General features: G+C 44.7%; 2 protein-coding genes across 2 annotated transcripts in view; both read left to right on the top strand.

Moving 5' to 3' along the window:
- Positions 1-3,612, top strand: part of LOC134453318 (uncharacterized) — a 5,499-nt gene extending 1,887 nt beyond the window's left edge. The window contains exon 2 of the mRNA XM_063204196.1: positions 3,010-3,612. Within this exon, the coding sequence (XP_063060266.1) occupies positions 3,010-3,612 (603 nt within the window). The remainder of the gene's footprint in view (positions 1-3,009) is intronic.
- A 519-nt stretch (positions 3,613-4,131) lies between these two features.
- Positions 4,132-10,699, top strand: LOC134453317 (uncharacterized). The gene is made up of 2 exons (XM_063204195.1): positions 4,132-4,227; positions 10,091-10,699. Exons 1-2 carry the CDS (start codon positions 4,132-4,134, stop codon positions 10,697-10,699), a joined length of 705 nt encoding a protein of 234 aa, XP_063060265.1.
- Positions 10,700-10,899: the final 200 nt, after the last annotated feature.

Raw genomic sequence — 10,899 nt, 5'->3', positions numbered from 1 at the left:
ACACACACACACACACACACACACACTTCTCATCTAGAACAGGGCCACTTGTCATTGTCATAGTATTATTCACAACAGTGTACCTGAGATGAGGGACAGCAGGGCCGCTGCTAAGGTTTAAGCATAGTAGTTGGTGCCCCAGGCACTGCGTAAAGCTGGGCCCCCCCTCAGACCCAAAATGCTGAAATAACACTGCAGATTGTATGTATGTGCTATGTTTGTGCCGGATAGCGCAGCAACATTTTTCGTTTGTGCTATTAAAGCTTTTGAGTAATTTAAATACTCAAATACTCATACTTTTAATACATTTTTGTGACCTGTGACGTGTTTTTCAGCATTTTGGGTCTGAGGGGGGGCCAGCTTCACGCAGGTGACTGAGTGAGAGGGAGGTGCACTGGCAAGAGAAGTTTCAGTGTTGAGTCAACACTAGTAGCATTAGAGATAAGATCACCTTCTCTGAACTGTATACTGGGCCTAACTGCCTTTTGGTTATGTTTTTATGGATTAAAAAACCCTTACATTTGACTGTGTATTTGACAACAGCTGGATGGAGGAATGACATGGCTTCCATCCTGTGTATGTGTTTAACATGTGCCATCTTATTTTGGTAGTTTCACATTAAATTTTGCGATGTTAATTACATTCTATTGGGAATAGGTCCAAAATACATTCTCCAGAGGATCAAACACTACTATAGTTATTGTGATTTTCTAAGTAGCATTTACTGTGTTGCATTAGGCCTCACCCCACATTATTTGCAATATCTTCACGAGATAAAATCTTCAGCTGCTCTTAAGTCCCTCCAGTTCCTCCTTTTCTCCTGCCTCCAGCATGACGCGAACGCAGTGTTGCCCATCGTACATCATGTTTTTTTTATCATACAGAGGACTAAATGGACAAAATTATGCTCCAAATACGATATAATTATTGTACATCTGGCCACACTGGGCGAACGGCTCAATGTCATCAATGACTGAAGATTTTATTCAGTTGAAATGCAAAAACACAGTCATTAAAAGTCAAGTCATTATCTCGGTTTCAAGGCAGGCAGCTCTGTGTCACGTGACAGTGGAGGAGGGCGGGGTTACCAAAGAGGGCAGGGCTGGACTGGCCATCTGGCATAGTGGGCATGAGTCAATCCTGCGCCGCTAATTATGAGGGCCCCCTTTAAAGTGATACTGTCCCATTTTTGTAAATAAGCTTATTTCACACCTCCCCTGGAGTTTAACAACAAGGTTTTACCGGTTTATCCTTTACATTCAACCGTTCTCTGGGTATGGCAGTGCAAATTTTACCTCCAAGCTAGCCGTTAACATTGAGTCCCATGAGACCAGTTAGCCGCCAGCTGGTGTCATAGGACTCAATGTTAACTGCTAGCTTGGAGGTCAAATTTGCACGGCCATACCCAGAGAACGGTTGAAAGTACAGAAGAACGGTAAAACCCTATTATTTAACTCAAGGGGAGGTGTAAAATAAGCTAATTTCCAAACATGAGACAGTATCACTTTAAGCCATAAGTGCCCGGGCCCTATTTCTCCCCCAGTCCAGGCCTGCCCAGCCAGAGGGCACAGGACAGCACCAGAGGAACGGGAATAACTTTTCAGATCAAGATTCAAGATTCAAGATTTCATTGTCATTGTCAAAAAGGCAATGAAATTGTGTTTGGGGTACAATACTTAGTAGCAGCAGGTTTTCAAGTAAAGTGCAATAAGAGGTAAAAGTGACACCAGTGCTTGACCCCCCCAGCCCCCAACTTGCCCCCAACTTGCAGTCTGCAGTGACGGGCAAAATGGATTCGTTAGTTGCAATCTAATTCCACATATTCCAAATGACTTGGCGTTACCTGTGCAATCCAGCCAGGTGATTGGCTGACTGAATTGGACAGGTAAAAAAAAGGTCTATTGGGATATATGGCACTGAATTGAATCCACTGGCAGTCCCAAGTGTAGCCAGGGGCGGAGCTATAGGCAGGGCAGGCTGAATTATGATTGGCTGGCTGAATTGGACAGAAAAAAGGTCTTTTGGGATATATGGCACTGAACTAAATCCCCTGGCAGTCCCAAGTGTAGCCAGGGGCGGAGCTATAGGCAAGGTACAGGAATATTGGTGGTGTGAGGGTGCTCTATAGAGCTTGAAAGTCCCCCCCTTAGTTCCACATTTCACGGGACCTAAGATGACCATCTAACAACATGGTAGCGAGTAAATCTTCTGATCTCAGTCATTATATGTGCTGGGCTACAAATATGCTGTTTAAGAGGCTAGATAAAGATTATTAATGCAGAAGTATCAAGGTTTTTTCCGAGGCTGTCTGCATGAAAAAGGTGAAGAAACACAGCTTTCTAAAAAGTTTGGGGGTTTGTACGAAAAATAAAACAAAAATATCAGAAACAACGTACTGTATGTGGAGCTCGTGGCACAACTCGAAGGGGATCGAAATATCATTTTAATACCGCCATTGGATTACATGCTACGATTTTCGGCTAAAAACGCAGTTGAGGTCCCATGAAATCGGGGGAAAGGACGTCACTTTCAAGCTCTATTTTGCCTTACTGTACCTATCAGTGTTTTGCCCTGCCCCTTCAATTGTTCCACTATAGGCTTCTGTAGTACACCTTTTCCCTTCTGCTTTTCAACTTCACTGACAGGCACTTCGACTTTATTTTAATTATCAGTTTATGTTTTATTTTACATATTGTTATTCTTTTCCCTCATTTTTATTCCATTTTCAAATGCATTCTACTTCTTTTTCTTATTTTGAAACATTTCTTTTTATTGTACTTTTATTTCTATGTTATTTTTGCATTTTAATTACTCTTCTATTGTTAATTCACTGAAGCTTTGTTATACTTTCCCTACTGTTATGTATTTGTTCTGATTGTAAAGTGTCCTTGGGTATTTTGAAAGGTGCTCAAAATAAAAATCATCATTATTATTATTATTATTATTATTATTATATGCATGTATGTACAGTACTGTAGCCTACCAATTGGTCTCAATCTGCCCGTTTAGCTTGCAGAGACCACCGGCAATGGGAACATGATGCCCTTCCCGACCGGGTACATACACAACAAGTTCGAAGACGGCCAGGCTGTCCTAGACGATTACGACAACGTGGTTCTTTACGAACGCGGCCACCTGAACCCCGACCAGCATCAGTCCCACCCCCACGACCGCGCCGCCACCTACACCCTCACCAACGTGGTGCCGGAGATCCGCGAGTTCAACATCGGCCCGTGGCGCGAGTACGAAGAGCGCATCCGCCTACGCCTCAACAACTTCTGCCGCGGCACGGCATACATCGTCACCGGGGTGATCACCCGGGGCAACACGATTCGCCGCGACAACCAGGACCGCGTGGCCATCCCCGAGGAGATCTGGTCGGCCTACTGCTGCACTGAGTACGACCGCAACTCGCCGAACCCCGTCCGCGTATTCTTCCCGTCGTTCGCCGCGCTGGCCAAGAACTCCAAGGAGAGCGGGCTGGTGATGGAGTACCCGACACCCTTCCTGGAGAACCACCTGAAGAACCACATCGAAGCGGACGCCACCCTGCAGATCTTCTACGACCACTGCATTGCGCCCTCCCCTCTGCCACTCTATCTGCACCCCTGAAGAACCATATTGAAGCGGACGCCACCCTGCAGATCTTCTACGACCACTGCGTCGCGCCCTCCCCTCTGCCCCTCTACCTGCACCCCTGAAGAACCAGATTGAAGCGGACACCACCCTCCAGATCTTCTACGACCACTGCGTCGCGCCCTCCCCTCTGCCCCTCTACCTGCACCGCACCATCTGATTACAGTGACCATGGCCCCTCAACCTGTACCTCACCATCTGATTACAGTGACCATGGCCCCTCAACCTGTACCTCACCATCTGATTCCAGTGACCATGGCCCCTCCACCTGCACCGCACCATCTGATTCCAGTGACCATGGCCCCTCTACCTGCACCGCACCATCTGATTACAGTGACCATGGCCCCTCTACCTGCACCGCACCATCTGATTCCAGTGACCATGGCCCGTCTGCCAGCACCGCACCATCTAAAGCAGGGGTGGGGAACCGTTCTGCCCCTATACCTGCACCCCTGAAGAACCACATCAAGTCCAACAGTACCCTGCAGATTCTCTATGACCATTGCGTCGCACCCTCCCCTCTGCCCCTCTACCTGCACCACACCATCTGATTCCAGTAACCATGGCTGCGTTGGCCTGAGTAGTCCTTTAGTACGAGGTGTCCCCTAGGCAATAAAATATAGCTCCATCGGACACCTGCATCCTCCAGATCTTCCACGACCACTGCATCGCACCCATTCTTCGAAATCTGTGCCTTTTATGTCCCAGCGTTTAACCATCATGAAAAAGAGCTTCAAAATATCTACTGTATCGGTAACACTTTATATTAATGTCTGCTTGTCAAGACTTCAAAGAGATCAATTAACTAATGATGAACAAAACAATAACACATTTCTTTATTATTAATATCTACATTTTGTTCATATTTTATCAAATATCTACAAATAATATGTTCACAATATCACAAATATGTTAACAGAGTATTATTAGTCATTTAAAAACAATTTGTAAATGTTTGATTGATATAAAATATTAACATAACATTTACAAACATTTACAAGTCATTTATAAACATGTGTTAATGCTTTCTTCATAATTCATTATTTACTAAGTGTTATTAATGCTTTATAAGCAGACATTAATATAAAGTGTTACCACTGTATCTAATATAACGCCATCTGACACCAGTATCCTCCATATCTCCTACGACCACTGTCACTGATCACTTTTGGCTTGATGCTAATGCTCCCATTTACTTCCAGGGATTATGCTAAACTACGCTAATAATTCTGATAACAACAAATCTAAGTACCGGTACTGAAAGCACTGAGAAGAAAATGAATCACGCGCATTCATGAATAACACTTGGAAATGCTGCAAATTTGTGAAAATCCAAAAAGGGTGGACTGTTCCTTTAAGTAGTTCTTAAGCCTGAGCAATACATAAGTATTGGGTGCCCCACAGGCAATATAAGACATCACTAAACGTTTATGCATACAGTCATTTTATTGGCCTACATAGGCTGCAATATGTTGTCTTGCACATGCAAATAAAAATGCTTCTGCAAAGTGCATGTGCAAGGTAAACTAGTGTATGTATAAACTTTTAGTGATGAGGTGAGGCCTATTTCTGATATACTGCCTAGGACACTGGCGTAACACAAGTACTTCAGGCCCACCTGCAAGCTACCAAGAATGGCCCCCCGAAATAAAAAAGAGGGCCTAATATCAAGTGGAGGGGGCCCATTTCGTCAAGTCAAGGGCCCATGTGGGTCCCCCGCCTCGTATGGCTGCCCCTGCCTCTCAGGGGCTGGGGGGGTATACTTTACTCCCCTGGCCTAGGGAGCACCTCATACTTATGTACTTCTGCCTGATCTAACACCATCAGACCATATGACCAGGGTTAGGGTCAAGCCTGTTGCAGGGGTCGCCTACACAGTCTCACCCCAAGTAGTCAATATCTGAGTACCTTTGACCAGACTGCAATTTTTGACGTCTTGGGTATTCCTTCCACGTCACATTTTGACTATGTCCTCAAAGGCGCCCCCTTGTGGCAGCATAACGTCATTGAGGTTAGGTTTAGGAATAGGTTTAGGGTTAGGCCACATAGTCAAAATGTGACGTGGAAGGAATACCCAAGACGTCAAAAATTGCAGTCTGGTCTAAGGTAGTCAGAAATTGACTACTTGGGGTGAGACTGCGTTGGGGTCGCTGCTTCCCAGGACAGGCCTCCAACAATTGTACACACTAATCTGCCCTACAAAGGCAAAGTGCAGTGACAATAGTGGTGTCAACAATGATCGATTCGGCGATGCAATCCAATGCGGGGCATGGACGATCCAGAATCGATCCGGCAAGTTCCAGAATCGATCCGGCGATTTTTTAAAGTTTCAATTACTTCCATGGATATTTCGGGACCAAATGAATGTTAAATAAAATAAAAGCACTTCAAAACATTGCAAGACTGATACAGATTTATACAGAAAACAGCCAATAAATTGTTGCTCAGTATCTGACTACTTGTATTGCCTCATCATGACTGATTAAACATTTGCTTTGCTTTCAGTAGAAATGTAATTCATTGCAATGCATTGTAGAATTGAATCGGATCGGATCGGATCGGATCGAATCGAAACCCCCTGAATCGCGATCGAATCGGATTGTGAGGGCAGTGCCGATCCACACCACTAAGTAACAACATACCTTTTTGCCAAAATTTAGTTTAGACTGAAAATGGTCTTCATTACACTTCATTCGTCTTGTGACAAAGCCTTATGGTAAAATGTGAACCTTTTTAGAGATAGTGCTATGCCAAATTGTCAGTAGCTACAATAATCCAACCTAATACTGTGTCTTTGAAGGCATTTTTCTCAGTGTCAGTGTTGGCTTAGTTACTGCAGTTTGCCTTTGTGTAGGGCACACTTGTGTCCTGGTGGGGATGAGGCTATTGGGGATGTGGTCTGGTGTGGCGTGGTGTTCTGTCCATACAATTCATTTTCCAAAGAATTTTGAAATCGATAATTGTCCTATATTTTATTTTAATACCTCCTGTTATCCTTGGGGTCTATTTGACCCCATTCAATGTTTAACGTCTGAAAAATACATGAAGTACATAATTCTTTTGCTTCATCTTTGATGACTTTTCCTAAATATATGGGGTCAATGTGAAAAAAGTGAAATTTCCACAAAAATGTTTTCCCTAAGTGCTGTACACATTTTGGTTACATCTGTGTTCCTTGGGGTCAATTTGACCCCAAATTATTTTAAGTCTATTAAACATAAATGGAACATCCATATTTTGCTAAAACATGTTCCAATCTGTCTAGATTATGTATAATACATGACCATGAGTTATTTAGAACAGAACATTTCACTTTATTTAGGGCTCTGATAACTAACAATATGTATGATGTGGACAAGGGCCAAAACCAATTCAAGGCAACTTTTGGGCAGTTGTTGCAGATTTTCTTCTAGTCATGTATTAGTTTTTTTGGTGTGTGGGCTGTGTGTGGGGGTGCTAGGACTTATCTAAAGGGCTTTATTTCCCAGACAGAGCAACAGTAAATATCTGACTCATAAACTGGTGCAAAACGTATTGCTTCTACTGATTTTGTAGACATTTAAGTGGCTGGGGTCCGAGGATAATAGGAGGGTTAAAACTTGATGTAGGCTTCCAATAAATGTAATATGAGTTTGTGAATGTGTCTGTCTGCCTGCTACTACTACACAGTCGCTTACTAGGCTCACTTGTCCTTAATCTCCATGCCATGTGGTAGACTATCTGACCAAAATTTGACTGTGACTGTAAAAGCAATGAATGAATAAATGCACTAGCTGTGGCCATTCAAATGAGGGCTCTCTCATTCTCTCTCTCTCTCTCTCTCTCTCTCTCTCTCTCTCTTTCAACACACTTCAATGGTAAGTGTATATCATCACAGAGTCTAGCAAAAAAAAAAGTGTGTGTGTGCATTTGCGTGTGCGTCTGACACGTTATCTTTTTTGACTTAGCATTCAGCTCCTTCAGAATGGCATTGAGTATCAAACACGACTGAAATTAGAAGTGACCATGGTCTTCTATGTTTTCCCTGTTTAAATAGGCCTACACTGGCGTAACTCGTTACACAATCAAAGTGTAATTTGTGACACCCCCGCCTATTGCCAGCTATGTCGGGTTGGCTCATTGATGAGCCTGACTATAACCTCCCGACACACTTGCATGGGGGGGGTCCCCTTTACCCCATTTGGCGGTTTGGTTTTGTTTCGTCACCCCTAGGCATCTTTTGCATACATCTACACGACTACTGACTTACCGCAGAGATACACCAGCGGCGATCTGAGCGAGTTGAGCGACGGAAGTAATTGACTTTGTATTGAGTCGAGAGACAAAAGCGATTCTGGAGACTAGAGCGATTTGCGCGACGAGCGCGACAATTTGAAGTTGAAATCTTTTCAACTTTCTATGACGCGGTTCGGCGACAAGCCACGACAGCCAATGACTGTATAGAGGTCAGTGACCACAGCCAATGGGAATGCTTGAATGCTTTGCCTTCTGCCTGTACGGACATACTCTTGTCTCCTCAATCGCTCGTATCGCTTGCTGCTACACTCTGTGGCTTGAATCGCGTCGCCGCTGGTGTATCTCTGTATCACCTACCGTACGTTATCCTTTATTCTCTTTATGTAATAAATATCCAAAAACGTCTGGGCGTGGATTGTTGCTAGCCAGGCTGTTCCCTCCTAGTGACGCAACGAAGATATTTGAAGGTCGATGATAATTAGGCTAGATTGTTGCACCTTTTGAGCCAGGGGTTGTATCATAATTGGGGGCTCGTCCGGGATTTAATCCAGCACAAAAAAATCACAAAAATGTAGTTACAATTTATTTTCTATATAGCTAAAAATGAACACAATATCAGGAACATCTAGTCCTCTTGTGCCTTTTATGTAGGCTCTTGTGCCTATCTTTTATCTGCATAGAAAACCTCCATGTTTCATGTTGTGCACGTTAGCACGGTAGCACGTCACAATAACAGATCCTAAAAAGCTTTATTAACTTAATTTCTTCACTGAATTGTGTCCGGTTCGAGTTCGGCCGGGTTCATTTCCCAACCTTGCCCCATCTCCCTCTCCCAGTCATTTCTGTCTACTCTCCCACTGTCCTATGATAATGAAGCCCAAAGAGCCCCCCCCCCAAAAAAAAAAAAAAAACTTTAAAGGTACACTGTGCAGGAAATGGTCAAAAAAGGTACTGCAACTATGCTGCTCATTGAAACTAGGCTGTCTGTTGCCAAATTTGATCTTTACATGAAAGTTTACTAAGTAATAAACTAATATTTTCAAGTAAGATCCAAGTACAGTCATTTTTGCAGCTAAAAATGGCTATTTTTGGAAATTCAAAATGGCGGACCATGGAGAAGATCCCACTTTTCATGTATGAACACTGCAATTTTTCCAGTTATAATAAATACTTAGAATTTGATGGTGGTGGTCAGTATGCATGAAAAAGGTAACATTAGTGAATGGGCAGTATGAATTCTGGAAATAAATAACTAAAAATCTCACACAGTGTCCCTTTAAGAAACAGAAGGCGCAGAATTCTGAATGCAGTTTCTTCACTGAATAGTGTCACGCAGTGGTGTAGTCTACGTAGAACGCGGGTATACGGAGTATACCCACTTATACATTTCAGGGATTTCAGTATACCCACTGAAAATTGATTGATCCATTGTTTTGAATAGCACAAATATATACAGTATACCCACTTCAAAAAATGCTCAAGTATACAGTATACCCACTACAAAAAAGGAGACTACACCACTGGTGTCACGGCCCTGCGGTGGCTCTGCATTCTCTGGTTTCTTTTCAGGCGCTGATTGGACGACTCCAGGGCATTTGCTCCACTTTGCCAGAGAGAGTAGATGAGAGAGAGGTTCCATTGGCCCATTGTTTCCGGGTTCTGCTATTGCAAGGGGGAGGGGGAGAAATCCCCCTTTAGGCAGACCTAAAGACTGTTCTATTCAATGTAGGAGCATTATTTCACACCCCTTTAGGCAGACCGGAACCTGGTCACGTTAGGTGCCCATAGAAACCTATTATGTTGGCATATCTCTATATACTTAAAGAATCTCTGCCTTTGCCTTTGTGGAGCAGTACATGTCTAATAAGCCACTACAGACACTAATTAGGCATGCGTTAGTGACTTATATATATATAGGATCCCTATTCTAAAGATGAATGAAGAGTTTATTTGCAAAACTGTGTATCTCCATTTTGTAGAACGTTGGGAAATTGACATTTCTGTATTGCATTCCATTGCATTGCATTGCAAAATGCATTTTATATAGGTTGAAGAAGTATGTTCTCAAAATATTTGAATGGCAAGAATTCACATATAGGTGATACTATAGGACCTCTGAACAGTCATTTACTAAAATAAAATGCAAAACTCAAAAATGGTGGATAGACTGTTTTTGCAAATGAACTCTTCAAATGTCTATCTGTCCCTTGTCTTCCAGCTTGCAGAGACGGACGGCAATGGCAACATGATGCCCTTCCCGACCGGCTACCTGCATATGAAGTTCGAGGACAGCCAGGCGGTTCTGGACGACTACTCGGACGTGGTCCTGTACGAGCGTGGCCACCTGAACCCGGACCAGCACCAGTCGCACCCCCACGACCGCGCTGCCACCTACACCCTCACCAACGTGGTGCCGGAGATCCGCGAGTTCAACATCGGCCCGTGGCGCGAGTACGAAGAGCGCATCCGCATCCGCCTCAACAACTACTGCCGCGGCACCGCCTTCATCGTCACCGGGGTGATCACCCGGGGCAACACCATCCGCCGCAACAACCAGGACCGCGTGGCCATCCCCGAGGACATCTGGTCCGCCTACTGCTGCACCGACTACGATCGCAACGCGCCGCACGACGTGCGCGCCCTCTTCCCCTCGCACGCCGCGCTGGCCAAGAACTCCAAGGAGGGCAACTCCGTCATGGAGTACACGGTCACCGACCTGGAGAACCACCTGAAGCTGCACATGGAGGTGGACAGCACGCTGCAGATCTTCTACGACCACTGCAACGCGCCCACGCCCCTGCCCCTCTACCTGCACCACACCATCTGACGGAAGGGGCCGACCGCGGGGGACCGGGCGGCCCAGGCCAGGGCCGAGGTGCTGCACCGCTCTCGGGGTCGGGGTGGGTGTTCGCCGGGACGGGCCTTCAACAGACCTAGGACCAGGCCCATCGTGTCCTTGTGATGATGATGTTGTGGTGTGGTGTTGGTGGTGGTGGTGGTGTGGTGCAGACTTGTACGAAATTTCCG

This window comes from Engraulis encrasicolus, chromosome 7 (genome assembly GCF_034702125.1).
Source record: "Engraulis encrasicolus isolate BLACKSEA-1 chromosome 7, IST_EnEncr_1.0, whole genome shotgun sequence".
NCBI classification, from domain to species: domain Eukaryota; kingdom Metazoa; phylum Chordata; class Actinopteri; order Clupeiformes; family Engraulidae; genus Engraulis; species Engraulis encrasicolus.
The sequence above is the reverse complement of the archived record's forward strand: the minus strand, read 5'-3'. Positions and strand labels throughout refer to the sequence as shown.

What these genes read in the sequence shown, in the direction of transcription:
- LOC134453317 (XM_063204195.1), top strand. Translation starts at nt 4,132, where the DNA reads ATGACCATTGCGTCGCACCCTCCCCTCTGCCCCTCTACCTGCACCACA. An exon ending in TTGGCCTGAGTAGTCCTTTA is followed by an intron (nt 4,228 to 10,090) that starts GTACGAGGTGTC and finishes CTTGTCTTCCAG; the next exon opens with CTTGCAGAGACGGACGGCAA.